The 18,459-nt window shown below is 39.3% G+C and overlaps 1 protein-coding gene across 1 annotated transcript in view; it reads right to left on the bottom strand.

Moving 5' to 3' along the window:
* The window catches only part of iars1 (isoleucyl-tRNA synthetase 1), a 110,455-nt gene that overhangs the window by 69,473 nt on the left and 22,523 nt on the right, over nucleotides 1–18,459 (bottom strand). Inside the window, exons 9-13 of the mRNA XM_037532373.1 lie at nucleotides 16,655–16,715; nucleotides 15,395–15,490; nucleotides 10,833–10,955; nucleotides 8,051–8,142; nucleotides 3,595–3,693 (exon numbers count right to left, since the gene is read on the bottom strand). Of these exons, the coding sequence (XP_037388270.1) occupies nucleotides 3,595–3,693; nucleotides 8,051–8,142; nucleotides 10,833–10,955; nucleotides 15,395–15,490; nucleotides 16,655–16,715 (471 nt within the window). The remainder of the gene's footprint in view (nucleotides 1–3,594; nucleotides 3,694–8,050; nucleotides 8,143–10,832; nucleotides 10,956–15,394; nucleotides 15,491–16,654; nucleotides 16,716–18,459) is intronic.

Raw genomic sequence — 18,459 nt, 5'->3', positions numbered from 1 at the left:
TCGGTGGTACAGTACACAACTAATTTAAAAATTAGACTCCAATTTTGACACCAATTTGTCTTTCCTAAATAATTTTCACTATTAAGTGTTGTCAGAACAAAACCATGTATCTCTTGTCATTTTTCAGTTTTTGATATCATTTAAAAATGCTTGCCGTCCTTCATATTGTGTGGAAATTTCATGATGAATGGACCAAAAGAAACAGCCCAAAAATTACTTGGAAAAAGTCTGGTTCCATTGACTTGCATTAAAAGTAAAGGATGTTTTTTCCTTCTCCTGTAAAGCTACCATTTTAGCGTTTCAAGGTTTTGTTCAACCTTTTTGGCAATACAGTACACAGTGATGTACATGCATGTGTACATATGTACACGTACACACACACACACACACACACACACACACACACACACACACACACACCACAACGTAGCTATTTCTTTATAAAACTATTTTAGATTTTGAAGTACGTTAATGGCGGCTTATTATTCTGAGATGTCCTTCACTTTTTAGGGATAAAGTAAATCTAGACTGTTTTATTGGGCAAAATAATAAAAACAACCAAACAACACATAAATTAAGCTACTATTTCCTAACACTAGCTTTTTGTTCACATTTCCTGTTCCACCTTAAATGGAGCAGCGGTTGCATTGTGGCACCTGTATAGGCACCTTCATTTAACTACTGCATTCGTCTTAAGGTGAAACTTTTGCTTCGATTCCTTTAGTGGTTTGCCTTACACTTGCATCCTGTACACTCACCCCCAAGACTGTCTGCAGGAATTTGGAAACATTACAGTCTTTTTCATTATCAGCACCAGCCGGTCCACAAGTCTGCAGCCTCATCCGATGAAGATGGCCAAGTCAGGCAGGAATAGACCGCAGGAGATGATCGAGACACTGGCGCTTTTTATCTACATTTGAAACATGACTGAAACATCCCTGCCTCAGACGTTCAGCCAAACGGGCTAACGTTAGCACATTCTGTACTGTTTGTATGTTGCATTATCTGTGTTTATTTGTGGTAAACCAGTATAACGGTTATGACAGAGCTCACGTTAAGAATTTCAACCAGCATACCAGATAAACCATTTATACTACCAGCTGGAATCTCAACTGGAAGTGGACTAGAGGGCTGCAGGGACCCATTTGCTTCCTGGCAGCCAGGAACAGTACAACATTTAACCGTTTTTTTACACATCCTCCGTTCCAATAACTCTGCTACAGAGTGTCTGCAGGAACAACACTACTTAATGACAGGAAGTCTAAGGGTGGGGATAACTGCTGCTGTGACCTCAAGACCATGATCAAGTCAAAATGGGCTTCTTTTGCAGATTAATTTCTTTTGTATGAACAATGCATATATAGTACAGCAAACACAAAAAAGCAGGGAGAATGTGTTTTTTCATGAAACAGGCCATTTAAGAGACCTTACACATCTCTTCAGTAGTGCAGTGCAGCTATAGTGCATGAAATATAAATGGAGAAGCCAAATTTGCAGCACAGTCTTGACATTACAGTCTCCCATAAGTCCTCCTCCTCCTCTGTCCCCTATGCCTGCAGGTGATTTGTCTCAGACTGACAGCCACATTAGCACAGAACACCTCTGCTGTAGACTTATGGGAATTGGAGGACGCTGCCCAGCACCTGTAGTGCAGCATGAACTTGCTCCATGACAGTAGGGGTAGACTGGGCATGCTGAGCTTAAACTACTCTGCAAAAGTAGTATAGTCACTCTGTGTCAGCTAGAGTTAAATACATAGTGCATATGAAAGTATTAAAGGGTTCCACTATGGGAAAAAAAAACAACAACAATGGTCAGAGACTCTAAAAGGACAGATTTACCAGACACTGAGCAAAAAATTCATCCTAATTGAATGTTTTTACAGATTAATGATGATGGGTATGACTCAAGTATGAGTCAGGATTTTATTATTTTTATGAAAGTTTAAAAAATTAAACATCAAATTAGGATTTTCACAAATGCACTGCAAAAAAGCATCTTGCCAAGTGAAATTATCTTAAATCTAGTCGATATTTCTAATATCTCCTGTTTTTAGCTTTTCAAGACACTTTTCACTTGTTTTAAGTAATTTTGTTAAGCAAAATTATCTAACTATACTGGCTGATAATTTTCCTGGTTGCAAGCACATTTCTTTTTTTTTTTATTATTTATTTATTTTTTTTATTATTATATTTTTATTGTCATACACAAGCATACATGTCATTGTGGGACATATTTCAATCTTTTTGCGTATATGTGCACAGACATACATGCCAAAAACAACACAGTTGTCATAAATTTCTGTAAGTCCCTATACATAAAGCCTTTTTTTTTCTTTTTTGTCCCACCCCCAACCTCCAACACCATATAAAGTTTTACTTTCTAGGGTAATTTCACATTCAAAAATCTCTTGCAGGGTTTTATGTATCCTCTTCCAGTAGACTGTAATACCGGGGCAGTCCCAAAATATATGGTAATGAGTTGCGTTTAGATTTCCACAGTTCCTCCAACACACTGGGGGGTTATTATCATAATGGGCCTTCTGAGAGGGTGTAAGAAAATATCGTATCAGGGTTTTCCACCCGAACTCTCTCCAATACTGGGACCTGGTGCATTTCCATTGATATCTCCATATTATTTTCCATTCTTCGTCTGATATAGTTATCCCTCCTTCCTTCTCCCATTTTGTTTTAATGTATAAAGTTGAATGTGTTTTTAAATCTGACAGGGCTCCATATAGACATGAAATAATTTTACCGCTGGTATCTGCATTATATGCTTTCCTGAACAAATCCATCAGACCTGCCCTTAAATCAGTTACATTTTGTGCCTCTGTTTTAATAAAATTTCGCATCTGTAAATATCGATAGAAATCTTGTTTTTCTAATAAGTGTTTCTTCTTCAACTTTTCAAAACTAGGTAATGCTCCTTCTTCCAGTATTGTACACAGTGCTGTTATTCCCTTGGTCGTCCAGTCCTTAAATCTGGAATCCACTTTATTCGGTGTAAAGTTGGAGTCATATGCACACCATTTGAGGATTACAATGTCTCCCTCTAATTTGTATTCTTTTATAATAGTTTTCCATACTTTAAGGGTCCATTTCACCCATGGGTTATCAGTAGCATTTATGTAGCCTTGTAAGTTGTCATCTGCTAGAATTGCCTGAATAGGTATGTGGGTTATGTTTTCCTCAATATTCTTCCAGTGTGCATTATATAGTGGGTTGCACCAGTATATCACAGCCCTCATTTGCAAGCACATTTCTTAAAACAAGCAAAATTATCTGCCAGCATAGTGAGATCGTTTTACTTAATAAAATTACCTAAAACAAGTAAATACTCAACAAAGCATAGTAGATAACACCACTGTCCTATACACAGAAAATTTGGCTCCTAACCTTACATTCACCAACATGACACTCATTTTGCAGTATGGTAAACATAAAACATGAAATAATGCCAATGTTTACACTAACTGTCATTCTAAAAGACTTGGAAAGCAGTGTTGTGAAATGATGTAAATGGCAATGTCAAAACGTCTTGTTCAATTAACATCTAAATGCAAAAAAGTTATACAGTTAGAATTTCTCTTACCAGTAGCATTTGCCATTGTTATCCAGAAGCTTCTCCACCATGTGCTCCACTCTCACAAACCAGCTGGGCACTGCCTTGTAGATCAGCGGCGTGTCTGACCTGTTACACGTAACAAAATACAGCATATGTAGTCGTAGCAGCAGCAGCAACAAATCAAGATCACAAAAGGTTACGCATGAAAGTATTTCGACTGCAGTTGGACTTAATATGTAGATTCAGAACCATCATGGATTCAAAACTGGCTGTTTTCAGAGCTTATTTTCAAAGAATATATACAGCTGTGTGCGAAAGTTGGGCACCCTTGGCCAACATGTTTAGCTGTTTTTTTTTTTTTTTTGAAGGAACATCTGCTGAAGAAAAAAAATCCATAGTTTTTCCCCAAGCATGTTTTGCATCGTTGTCTTGTGGTAGAACCCAATCTGTTCTCAGCTCCAGATTCTTGATTGACATTTGATACCAGAATTACTGATTTTTAGTGGTGCCCATTCTTCCATTTACCTGCTTAATGCTTCCTGTGCCACTGGCAACCACATAACCCCAAAGCATAGTAGATTCACCCTCATGCTTAACAGTTGGCCAGGTGTTCTTTTCATCAAATGCTGCCCCTTCTCTTTTCTCTGAACACTTGGAGAGGCCAAAGATACATTTTGCATGAATCAGTCCACTGCACTACCTTTCAAAATGCGTCTGGCTTACCTGGAAGTTATTTTGCATACTTCAGACATTGGCTTTTGTAATGAGGTTTCCTTCTGATGACTCTTCCATGCAGATCATATTTGTACAAGCAATGCTTCACAGTAGAATGGTGCACCATCAATCCTGTGTCAGCTAAACCTTCTTGTAGATCCTTTGCTGCCATATGGGGGTTTTGCTTTGCCTTTCTGGCCAACATACAAGCAGATGAAACAAAGTCTGCTAGTCTGGGCTTCTAAATGTCACCTTGACTTCCTAAGTTCTCCTTAAGTGCCATTCGTTATTGACATTTTGGACAGTGGAAACTGAGCTAGAAGCGTTTATGTTGTGGTTTATGTCCTTTTCCTGTTCAGCCATCTGCTTATAGGGGATCATGTTTGTTGAGTGTTAGCACGAGGTTTGAAGTCTGAGATGGATGAGGATGGAGTAGCTGGAGTAGCTGGGCAATTGTGTGCAATATATCATTGGCTTTGTATATGAGTGGTTAAGTCACTTGCACACTGAAGAACAAGGTCCAAGCTCCAATCAGGGGCACACAGTACTGCTTTAATAAAAAGAAAAACAAACACATGGAAAAATCATTATTCTAAGATTATATAAAGGCTTCATGACTGAAAAGTACACTTGACTACTCCTGCTAAAAGCTTTCCTTCTCTGGTTACATATCTGATGTCTTCCTCTAGGCCAGAGGTCAGCAACCCAAAAGTTGAGAAGTGCCATTTTGCTCTTTAAACAAAAATCAAACCACTTGGGAGCCACAATATTTTAAGTCTATTTTACCATCTTGCCTGTAAAAAATGGTCTAAGTGTGTGTGTATGTGCTAATGTAGTAGTATAGGCTTCAAACATCACAGACTTACTTTGCTCCGCTTTAAGCTTTAGCTCAGCTATAGCCGCTTTCTCACATCTCCGGCAGGAAACTTTTCCTCAAAAGTGGAATAATCTCTTGTTAAATCTCTCAAAGTTAAGGCTGAAGTCAGCTTCTCATTTGCCAGTTTCTTGTTTGAATTTCTCATTCCATCTTAAATGGCACAACAGGCTGAATGTAACTGCTGCACCATTTAAGGCAGAACAGAAATTCTAACAAGAAACTGACTTTAGCTTTGCGACTTTAGTGTCTGACGGTTTCTCATTGCAGATTAAAACTATTAGATAACCAGCTGGAGTGATTATAAATGCAAATAAAATCCAGTCGTCTCCAAATTATTGATAATCACCTTAAATCTTCCTCTTTTTGTTAGCTACTAGCTAGGTGAGACTGTTTGTGTTTCATGGTTACAGGTTGGTGAATCTGCGGTTACAGTCTACATTAACTCCAGCGTTTAAGACCATTTATTGTTAGTGTTAGAATGATCAGCAGAGCTTTACTTTACTGCAAAGGGTGATTATTTTTTACCCCGCAGCCGCAACAGAGCACTAAAAGAGCTGCATGCTGGCAACCCCTGTTCTAGCAAGACAGCATTTTATATTGTATTTTGTAGAAGAGTCATTCTGCTTCACAGTATCCCTATTGGATTAGAAACAAACAGTCAACAAACTCTGGCCCCTTATAAAAAGGATAGCGCCTCCAATAAACATTATGTTTTCTCCCAAGCTACAAGTTAGCGACAGTCTAAACACCCTGGCCAGGCAAAGCTGAGCCCAAGTAGTCCGACCTCTTCCTCGCAGACTCCTGGGCCGCCAAGAGTGCTGAGGCAGCCGACGAGGTATTGAGCGCCGTATGCTAATGTTAAAGAGGTTTGTAGCCTCAGTGCCCTCCATCCACCCTCTCGTTATACAACTTGCCACTGATTTAATGCCTTTTTAAGCCTCCGAGGTCACAGAGGAGTGCAGAGTGCACACAGTCTTCTGCCAGGATATTCGAAGGTGTGATCAGGAGAGTAGGGAAGAAGACCCATGCAAATGACACCAGAGGGCTTGTATTCTACTTCTGCACCCTGAAGCCTACTTATAACATTTCTGTGGGTTCATGTACAAAAAGCAACAGAAAATAAAAGAATTAAAACAGTTCCCATGCCTTTTAGAGCCATTTGTAAATGAGCTCTATTCTACCCAGCTGCAAACACATATTAATAAAAAAAAAACAAGCCCTTTCTGAAGCTTACTTTCTATTTACATATGGACTGCATGAACTTTGGAGATGATAATGCTGTGAAAATGTAATACAGTTTACATAGTCTATCAAATTAAAATTCCCAATATATGATTGTGTGCAAAGGTTTTCTGATATTCATAAAGTGACGTTTAATATCATATTGCGGCTAATCCATCCACTAAATATCCATTCAGAAATTTATAATAGTGGTAAAAATATTATTTCACAATACTTTTTCCACTGTACAATGTGCATAACAATATTTTGTTTTTCTAAGACTTAAGTTGCAAGAGACAAAACAATAATGCAATATTAATATGTATAATTAAAAATCTATAATATTAATGATATAATAACATCTATCTAATTAATCAAATTAAAACAGGCCTAATTATGCTCACTTTATAAAGCAACGTAGTCCTTAAGCACTTACGATATCCACATGTTCAGAAAAGCATACTGTAAAATCATCTGCCTTGATAATGATAAAATATTGTAATAGTGCCCACCCCTAGGCTTTCATATACTTTTTTTTTAAGACAATGCCTTAAACTGAGAGGATTTGGGCTTTAAATCCATATATTTATGCCCTCATGCCATCTCATGCAGTCATATACAGCCAGCATCTTCCTTCACGGTGGCAGACAGACCAGCTTCAGCTAGCCAGCTAGTTTAGTAGGTCTATCAGATTTATTCACTTCATTAAACCTAGAAAAAAAGCTTCTACATCTAAAGTTGTGCTTTTATCTCAGTGTCATCTGTGTATGCTTAACTAATACGTAGGGCTGGACGATGTAAGGAAAACATCTAACTGAATTTTATGACCAATATTGCAACTGTATTTAAAATGTCATTACTTTCTATATTTTAAGCCTCAAACCTGTTTTTGTGTTATGTAATTTTTCTTTTTTAAGTCTGATTTATACTTAAAAAATACCTGCACTTAGATGTAGCAAAGGGATTCATGAGTAAGCATAGCGAACACAGTCCATCCAACTATCTGTCAGGCACACAGTTCATGAGCTGTGCATTATTAGAACAAATTTCCCCTTTAAGAAAACATTAAATAATGTAGGGAACGATTATAATTATAGGTCTTGCAATTTGAAAAGGACACTCCTATAAATCGTGGTTTGAATATAAAATCAAATCAACGTTAAGCCAGGTGTCCAGTTTTGAATCAGAGAACCCAGTGAAACCCGGTGTCCAGTGTATGGCACTGGTGACCAGACGCCTGCTTGAATCTCCCAATAAAGGCATGAGCAGTGGTATGAGCGGTGCTTTGCTCCCAAACCTATACCATTGAGCATTTCCCCAGAGCTCTGTACTATTTCAGGTAATGTAATAATGGTACAGGCTTATTAAGCCAAACCGCAGCCTAAATCCTGGCCTGTTTCACTCTTATAAGATAAACACGTGCACACAGACATTTAGCTGGGTAATATATTCTGTCAGTGCAAATCCCACACACACACACACACACACACACACACACACACACACACACACACACACACACAGATATATATAGCTTTGATGGTACTAGTTGTGAACAAATACATTTGGGGAGTTCCTTTCTCAGTTTATCCATATTACCAATGTAGAGGATACTAGAAGCAAACAGCTCTCATAGACGACAGTGGGTGTCTCCACTTTGTCTGTACTCACCTCCAGCAGAAAGGGTAGCTATGCGTGAAAGTGCTAGCATTGACCAGACGTCCATTCTCTTTCAAAAACTTGATGATGTGTTTGTCTGCATCCTGAAAAGAACAAAGCGCAATTATTTAAACTACATATGAGCTTACAGTCTGAAAAAAAAAGTGCTTTTTTTTTCTCTTTAAACTCTACACTGAGGTTAGCCTTTCCCCCCCTTATCTTTACCAACCGTGCCACTAGGTATGTGCCACTGCACATTCAAAAAACAAATAAGGGGCAAAAAACAAAGCAATACATTTGCTGCTTTACTTAATAAGCCATGTTCACTTTTAGCAAAAGCAGCATGACAAAGCACTACTCTTAAGAAGTGTTAAATGCTATTTGACTGCTAATGCTGCCCCTTTGTGGGGACTTTGTAGCCTGCGAAACGTGAGTGAGCTCAAAGAGGTGTGCTTCAGTTCAAAACAGCAAGGATTCCCTGAAGAGGAAATGCTACCAACACTTCACAAACACAGATTTATGTACATAATTATTTTGAATAAGCCTACAAAAACAAAGATATTTTTAATTCCTTAAAAAAGCTACTTATGATGATGCAGGTTTGTTGTGACCATAGCCATTACATTACAGTTTAGGCATACAGTAAGTCATTATGTTACAGTTTACCACAGAGCCTAATTATGCACAACACTGGCTGAGAATGAGATCAGGTATCAGAGTTTAAGTATTTATACAGTCTAGTAGTTCATGAGAGGAAGTTTTTGAGATCTTTACATGCCTTGTATCTAACTGTTTAGCAGGGTTCAAGCCCAGTGCAGCGAAGTACTTGCTGGGTTTCTAACACAACTTTCCTGACACCAAGTTTCACTCTGGCACTGCGAATATAAGGCAGTATGATCCGTTCTGTCATCGCAATGTGTTTGCTGTAGAAACTCATATCGCAATAACAAGACAATGCGATTTATAATGCAGCTCGGTTATTAGCTATGAAACTCGAGCCACTTTCTGCTAGTCAAAAGAGTTAAGATTTCTTCAGGATTTCTGATCCTGAAGATCAGCAGTTCCACTTTTGAGTCGTGGGTGGCAGCTACAGTAAGTGTTTTGTGGGACTGGTTAGTGTTCTGAAGTCCATTAGGGCATCTGTGGGTTTCTGAGGTGTGTGTGGGTTAACATGCATGGCCAAGTGACAGGAAGTGATGCAAATCTGTGCTGAAGGTATGGAACGATGATGAGAGCAGTTGTCTTCCTTCACTTGTTGTTCCTGGAAGACTCTCATCAGGGAGCCACTCTGTGTCCCGGCGAGGGTCCTCCCCCGCTGAGGCAAAACTGCTGACACTGCTTCTCTGAGGCTCTGTCACCCTCTTACACAGCTCTCCTAACTCTAACGTCCCTGTTATTCCCTGCTAGCTGAGTCACAGGCAAAACTACACTGCACACGTGTTTCTGTTCGGAAGTAGACTTTCTAAGCAGACCTTCTGAAACATAATGCTATAGTTTTGTGATTTACACACAGCATCTGACATTTTGTACTGGTGCTATACAGCAAATGTAGAAATGAAAGCTCATACCAGTCTTTGGCTCAATCCCATTTCTTCTTTTTAACCCTATCCCTTGTTTTCGAGTATCACCTTGTATCTCTGAACTGAGTCAGAATGGGTAGTGGTTGATATCTTCCCTATGAAATGAGCCCCTCAAATAAAGAACATTACTTCATTAACAGGCTACTAGTGGTGCTCTGTAAGCCAGTCTGCAGTGATAGCAGAGGTAAATTCAGCAACCTCACTGCTGGGCTTTAGTTACATTTAGGACATCATATGCCTTCAAAGAGGGAGGATATGCTTATTATTTATTGTCCACCCCTAATTCTTTAGTGATATAAAGCTAAAGACATTTTTTTTGCCAGCTTCTCATTCAAATTTTCTCATTCCACCTTAAACCGAGCAGCAGTTATGCTGTATATATTTTATGGGGAAAATTTTACATTTGTGGGTTTCTTTGGTCGCTTGCACAGCCATCTTGCAATCTTTTTTTCTCACGACACTCTGTTTAGAATGAGCATCTGAAAAACCTCAGTTTGAAGGGTGATGTAGCTCTATCACTTTCCCTACCCCTCTATCTCAACAAGAATTGGGACACCCTACCCCTAGACATGAACGCGCAAAAGAGAGGAGTAAGGGATATGTGGTACAGGCAAGGGGTGAATTGGGCTTTTATTTTCTACAACCCTGCTTTCAAAAAAGATGGGATGCTGCACAAAATAAAAACAGAATGCAATGACGTGCAAACCATTTCAACCCTATATTTATTGAAAATAATACAAAGACAACATACAAAATGTTGAAACAGAATTACATTTTTTGTCAGGACAGTGACTGCTGGGTTGTAGGGTAATAAATAATCACTGGCTAATAACAGTCAAGTAACAGACAAATGTGTTTGCCAAAATTCGTATTTCTATTCTCAATTTAAAGAGCGGAAATACACCCAATTTCTATTCTGTCTGTTGCAACATAATCCATATGTAAAAGTAACAACTGTGGTAAACAATAATTGCGATCCGGTGATTCCTGACTATGTTACAATTAAGTAGAGTAATCAGTATTAACAGAAGTGAGGACAGTGTTTTAGCTGGTGGTTGACTTAGTGGTGGTTTTATGTAAAACCTCTTTTCAGGCAGAACTGGACCTCAGTATTGTTTCCTACTGATCAAAATGCAATAAGGACTGAGATGTTACCATAGTTATTTGTCTGGTACAAAGGCTTTTAAAAAGCAAGAAAATGGAAAAACCTGTACCTTCACATACTGGCCAGCAAAGTGAGTGACATCTGGGGTGAAGCAGCCAGACGAGTCCACTGGACAGATGGGTGCAGAGTCTCTCTGGATGATGTTGTAGTCCATACAGACACGGTAATCATCCTGCAGAGAGAGAGACAGTGCGAAACAGAGGGAGAGAGAGAGAGCGAGAGAGCAAGAGAGAGCGAGAGAGCGCGAAAGAGAGAGACACAGTGAGAGAGATCGCAAGACAGCGAAGGAGAGAGAGACAGCAAGAGACAGCGAGAGAGAGACAGACAGACACACAGACAGACAGAGCGAGAGAGAGAGAGAGAGAGCGAGACAGCAAGAGAGAGCGAGAGAGAGCGAGAGAGAGCGAAAGAGAGCGAAGAGAGAGAGAGATATCGCAAGACAGCGAAGGAGAGAGAGACAGCAAGAGAGAGCGAAAGAGAGACAGACACACAGACAGACAGAGCGAGAGAGAGAGAGAGCGAGAGAGAGCAAGAGAGAGCGAAAGAGAGACAGTTAGAGAGAGCCCAAGACAGAAAGAGACAGCGAGAGAGAGAGAGAGACAGACAGACAGAGCGAGAGCGAGCGAAAGAGAGACACAGTGAGAGAGAGCGCGAGACAGCGAAGGAGAGAGAGACAGCAAGAGACAGCGAGAGAGAGAGACAGACAGACACACAGACAGACAGAGCGAGAGAGAGCAAGAGCGAGCGAGAGAGAGCGAAAGAGAGACACAGTGAGAGAAAGCGCGAGACAGCGAAGGAGAGAGAGACAGCAAGAGACGGCGAGAGAGAGAGAGATATCGCAAGACAGCGAAGGAGAGAGAGACAGCAAGAGAGAGCGAAAGAGAGACAGACACACAGACAGACAGAGCGAGAGAGAGAGAGAGCGAGAGAGAGCAAGAGAGAGCGAAAGAGAGACAGTTAGAGAGAGCCCGAGACAGAAAGAGACAGCGAGAGAGAGAGAGAGACAGACAGACAGAGCGAGAGCGAGCGAAAGAGAGACACAGTGAGAGAGAGCGCGAGACAGCGAAGGAGAGAGAGACAGCAAGAGACAGCGAGAGAGAGCGACAGACAGACACACAGACAGACAGAGCGAGAGAGAGAGAGCGAGAGAGAGCAAGAGCGAGCGAGAGAGAGCGAAAGAGAGACACAGTGAGAGAGAGCGCGAGACAGCGAAGGAGAGAGAGACAGCAAGAGACAGCGAGAGAGAGAGACAGACAGACACACAGACAGACAGAGCGAGAGAGAGAGAGCGAGAGAGAGCAAGAGCGAGCGAGAGAGAGCGAAAGAGAGACACAGTGAGAGAGAGCGCGAGACAGCGAAGGAGAGAGAGACAGCAAGAGACGGCGAGAGAGAGAGACAGACAGACAGACAGACAGACAGACAGACAGACAGACAGACAGAGAGAGAGAGAGAGAGAGAGAGAGAGAGAGAGAGAGAGAGAGAGAGAGAGAGAGAGGGAGGGCAATGGCCATTAGATCAGCACTTTTTCAGCAGAAAGGTGAAAAAAACAACCAAAAATAGCAATTCATCACAGATTCTAGCCGAGAAAATGACAACACATTTTCAACAGGGATTTGGCAAATGTTAAAAAACACGGCCATGTTCTCCAGCCTCAGTACATCAGGCAAACATGAACAGTGCCGTCATGGGAGAAAGTATGTGTGCATGCATGTTTGTCCAAGTTCCTGACTCTGCACTTCCACTTCTTCATTTCAACAACCTTTTGAGGTCAGAACTGCAGTGATGCAACTGCATAACCAACATTCATAGGCAGAGGAGGTTAGCCAAAGCAATAGAGGCAGGTTTCTGCTTTCCATGCAGGAATATACACTCATACTTAACTTATACATGTACTGGGAGTTATGATGGAACCATAACGGAAAATCATGTTTGTTTACCATAAACCGATGCAAAAACAGAGTACTATAGAGCTTATACTGATGTGCTGTTCATGTTAAGGTTATTTATAATGGTCTTTAATTTTCGAAAGAACACTTGACACTTGCAATTTGTGGAGTATATCTGACATTGAAAAAGTTCAACCGGAAGACTTTCAAGCTGTGCAGTTTTTACAGTACTGCGGTGCAAAATTTAGAGACCACCCTTCATTTGTTTGATGAGTCTGTCTCCTTTCCTCAGTGAGGCTTCTTGACAGCTACACATCCATTCAGACCCATAGCGCTGAGTTGTCTTCTTACAGTGGAAGGATGGACAGAATCACCTGTGGATGTTTTCAGACCTGAAGAAGCTTGATTCTCTCTCTCTCTCTCTCTCTCTCTCTCTCTCTCTCTCTCTCTCTAAGATGAAATGAAATGAAGACCTTGTACTTCACGGCTGTCTGGACTAGAAATTAAATAAATGGTCTCTGACTTCTGCACAACATCACAGTTAAATATCTGTTGAATCAAGACATTTTACCACAAAAATATCCAACTGATTTCTGACCTTGTGGTGAACTTGAGAACACATACACATAAAACCTCTATCTGTTGCTCATAGCAGGCTTTGACATAACTTCTCAGTTTGCACAGCCCTGGCCTTGGATGTCCAAAGTGGTACGAGCATCAAGCTCTACACTAAAGTAGACAGTCACTGTAATATGCCATTAGTGCCGCTGCCATCAAAGTCCACCCTCCTCCTCAATCTAAATGCAGGCCAAGACCCCTCGCACAGTAAGCGAGGCCGCCCTGTCCCTCTGCGCATCCAAAAGCTCTCACACTTAGAGGGATTAGACCGTTTATGTGGGCAACCGTCTTCCCTCCAGATAAGAGTTGCTGTGTTTCACGCTCTAATCCTAAACACCAATCTGAGTCCTCTCCTCTGTGTCCCCCCACTGGCGGTTCTTCCTTTTAAGAAGTGGAAAATATCTGTATGTGCACAGAATATTATGTAAACACATTTTATTCTTCATGCAGAGACTCTTGACCGCAGTTTAATGTATGTTAAAACTGTATATGAGGTGGTTTATATGATTATATACACGTTATTCTAAAGACTTGTTTCTAATTTACTTTGAGCTGCTGAGCAAGTAATGCACCGCAAATCCAGGTGTAAGATCACACAAACCATAAACACAAACAAGCACTAATAAAACCTTTCATGATGAAACTAACAAAAATGGTTAAAATATTTTTTCATATTCAAATTCATCCAAAGATTTTGCAAAATTTGGTCATCAGTAGGGGTCCAACGATCTTTCAACTTAGCCGACTAAAATCGATATAACTTATTCAACAGTTGATTAGTTGGTGAGGTCGTCACACATTACTCGCGCTAACTAGGAATGCTTTGACATTCCTGATTACTGTAGAGTTAACAAAAGCGCGATGGCAGCCACAAGAACAAAATCCTCAAAAGGGCGGAAGCATTTCACGTTTAACTCTGGAAAAAAGGTCGTCAGTTGCACTATTTGTAAAGCCGAACTTCGGTGGCAAGTTGGAACATCTAAAGAGGAATCACCACGCTCACTGGATGAAAATTTATCTCGATAAGATAGCGCTGTTTAACGTACATTGTTTTTTTAATTTACTCAATTAATAGGAAAAACATTTTTTTTTTAATATTTTATTGCTGCTTCTTTGCTCATCCTTGGTCAGAAATTAAGAGGAATAGAAGGAGTTTTATTTATCTTTTGTATTAGCAGGAAAGTTCATTACATCAGTGAATTTTTGAATAGTCATTTTTATTGTCTTTATCGTTAGATAGCAAATCCACAAAACAACCTCCAGCTAAATTTAAAAGCTGATAGTGAAAAGAGTTATTTGGTAATTTAGTGACAATTCAAATATCGATTATTTCAATAATTGATAGATTATTCAACTAGTCCCTAGTCAACAGTTTGAGGAATATTGGAAGAGACATGAATTATATTTTTGAGATTCACATGCTCTTTCTGTGGTCTTCACATTTCTGATTCTGCGTCATGCGTTTCTTTCATGTGAATTTATTAGTTTTTTTTTTTTTTTTTTTTTACTGCAATCAGGAATCTTTATTTTCAGTTTTTCCCACTGCAATCAGTATCTAATGCAATCAGTCTTTAATTCTCTTTTGCTACTGTGTAGCCTCTTTCTGTTACCGGTTAAATCTTATAAAATGCACATTTGACACACTGCCAATAACTTTATTATGCCATTCTGTTCCCATATCATTATTAGCAGCAAAGGTTTGAACTTTGAAGAGTACACTACATGTAGCACCTTTCTGAAAGGGTTCTATACCAAAAAGGATTCTGCTTTGCTTGATATTATAACAATAGATGAATACATTTTGGTGATATATAGAACAATTTTCAAAAAGCCTGTGATGGGACTGATGACCATACTGCCCAGTTCCACTGTGAAGGAGCAAGATTATTAGAACTCACACACTTCCTTTCCTCACTTTAAAAACAGAAATGGAAATGTAGAACCAGCCATGACTAGGCAGCAGAGCCTCCACACAGACATCAGCTGCCGCTGAGCCCTCAACATGAAGATATAGATGCAACACAGTACTGGAATGGCAAGCATACCGTGAGAAGTTTACCCACACTCCCCATGAATTAGTGCAAATGCCTTTACAGTGCGGACTTACAGCTCCAAAGTACGGCGCCTGATGAACCACTCCTGTACCTTCCTCTTCACGGACGTAGTTGTCGAGCACGACAGAGAAGGCTCCGTTCTCTTTACACTGCACAAAAGACAGCAGAGACGCTGCAATGCATTTACTGTTCTTCTTTAAAAGGTTTATATTACTGCTCAAAGGGTTGGAATCAATGTTTTATAATGTAAAACCAATTCAGCTGCAGATCAATGTGTAAAATGAAACTAATATGCTTCTTCTATGCAAAATCAAAAAGTTTTAAATTATTATCAGGAAGCTAGTTGTACTGTTTGACAAAATGTCCAGAATCTCTTATGTTTCTAAAACAGTGATCAAACCTTGAGGCTTAATTATACAAAATGACGGTATATTTATAGGGCAGTAGTCATGAAGCAGCTGTTAAACGCTTATTGTTGGGTTGATTTCATCTTTACTATTACATATTAGATACGAGTGTACCTATGAGCTACAATAGCTCTGAAAAGCTGCCATCTAACATGTCTTCTTCACATGGTTTTAAATGACTGTTTTACTGTTAAAGTGTATCAACTGTATGTAAAGCACTCTGAGCTACCACCAGCATGAAAAGCAGTATAGAAATAAAGTTTATTATTATTATAATTACAAACAAATTTCTTGCAGCTATTTGGGTGGCTCTTAACTGTTGAGAGTTTATTAAAAATCTATTTAAAAAAAAAAAAGTTGTTTAATTAAAACTATACCGTTTGTTACGTCATTACAAATATTAATACCAGAATTGGTTCCATGATTACAAATATATCTCATTTAATAACAATTATATTAATACATTAATCAGTTCAATAGCAATGTTTTCCCCCAAAAGTTTATTTTAAACATATTTATTTTCTTTGTGTCAAAAAATATTAAACACACACACACTCACATAACATTACATTAATATATGTGTGTGTGTATGTATATATGTGTGTGTGTGTGTATGTATATATATATATATATATATATATATATATATATATATATATATATATATATAGACACACACACACACACACACACACAGTATGCATGACAACTGAAATGAAAGCTACAGCGGCATGACAATGAGCTGCCTGCCTGTAATATATCCTGTCATTTGCAGCCCCACTAAACTCTATTCTGTTTGATCAGGCTATCCTGTTTGATTAGGCTAGCACTGTTAACATGGTGGTGGTGAAGCAGACAGCAGGTCTTAACCATCAGAGCAGTTGTGACAGTATAATCAACACTCACCTTGATGAAGTACTCAAAAAGAGGTTTGTAACGCTTCCCTTTCAGAGTCTTGCCAGGGAACCTAAAAGACAAATGAGAATCCTTACATGTGGCTGACACCAAGCATTAATCTAAATATTCCAAACAGTCTTGTTCATCACTGGCTTTAAAACTACTAAAACAAACATTTATAGCATGTGTGCAAAATACAAACGAACACTTGTATCTTTAAACTATAACTTCTGCAGTTACATGAAGCAAGCTTTAAAACCACTAGTTATTTTACAGCTTCATATGTACATATGATGTAACGCAACAACTAGATTTAAACTCTGATGAAGGCCGTGCACCAAAACACAAGTAATCAGAACAGCAGCGTTTGAAAATATGCAATACCCAATAGTTTCATTAAGAAAATCTTAATCGGTAAGTTCAAAAACATGCATATGACCACATACATCACCTGCATTCTGTATTAATGTGCCAAATTACTAAATAGCATTGGATCATTCAACAGTCTTTAGCCACTGTAGTATACTGTTAACAAACTACATTGCTTTTAGCTCACTCTACAAGCTATTAATGGACAATAAGTACCAAAAACAGCCCTTGAACACATTTTACCCCTTAAGCCTACAGCACTTTAGCCCTGCCCATTCACCCTACAGCAGTTTAACCTGTGCATACAGCCTAAATCAATTTAGCCCCATCTATTTAGCCTACATCCATTTAGCCCCAGTCATTCAGCCTACAGTAGGTGAACCTTGTCCATTCACACTGAAGTGATATGACAGCCCAATCCTATTTCACTCCTTGCCCCTACCACTTAGCCCTTACCCCTCTGTTTTGTATGTTCACGTCTAAGGGTAGGGTGTCCCATTTTTTGAGAAAGAGAGGTAGGGTGAAGAGTACAGGCTACATAGGCCTCCAAACAGTGGTTTTGAGTGTTATGAGAAAAAAAGAAAAACGGCAAGTGGGTTTCTTTGGTGCAGAAGTGACCAAAGAAACAGACAAATGTGAATATTTTGTTAAAGTTAAAAAATTGCAACAACTATTGTATAACCTTAGTTTAAAGTTGTTTTAATGTATTATGGTTCTTTTATTTATAACAAGCACAAAAATCGCTAGTATGCTGATGTCTCGGTAGCCAGCTAATTTTCCCAGTCACAACTGCTGGACCATTTAAGGTGGAAAGGGACAATTCTAACAAGAAGCAGGCGAATAGCTGACTTATCACTGAAGAATTAGGAGTGGGCAATAATAAATAACTGTCGCATCCACCTCCGTCTGTTATTGAAGAATGTTCTTTCTACTTTGAGGGTTGTCCCATTTCGTAGGGGATGTAACTCAGTTCCGAGGGGCAAGGTGACACTTGTGAAGTTCTGTTTCTGAAGATTGTCTATAGCAGAGTTATTAGAGTGGAATTGTGGAATGGTTAAGTGTTGTGCTGTTCTTGGCTGTCGGGAAGCAAATGGATCTTGCAACCTTCCAAAGGATCCACACCATCCTAAAAAAAGAGACTGCCCTTTACTTTGCCAGTATATGTTTAGCATTTCAGATTTGACTGCTTTCTGAGTGAGATATACCTCATAGCACTCAAACAAAACCAGCCCATCATAAGAGATATAATTTACTTAACACATGGCTGTAGTGAGAGCAAATAACAATTAAGGGAAATGAGGGAAATTAATAAATGAACAGAATATAGTTTACAAAGGAATACAGAGGCGGGAAACGTCAAGGTATTTATCAGTATCAACATATTTTGAATATCATCTGTACATAAAGATGTGTGACCAACTGCATGTTTCATTACAAAGACAGCT

Source organism: Pygocentrus nattereri, chromosome 21 (assembly GCF_015220715.1).
Source record: "Pygocentrus nattereri isolate fPygNat1 chromosome 21, fPygNat1.pri, whole genome shotgun sequence".
Classification (NCBI taxonomy): Eukaryota; Metazoa; Chordata; class Actinopteri; order Characiformes; family Serrasalmidae; genus Pygocentrus; species Pygocentrus nattereri.
This window is presented reverse-complemented; position numbering and strand designations above follow the sequence as displayed.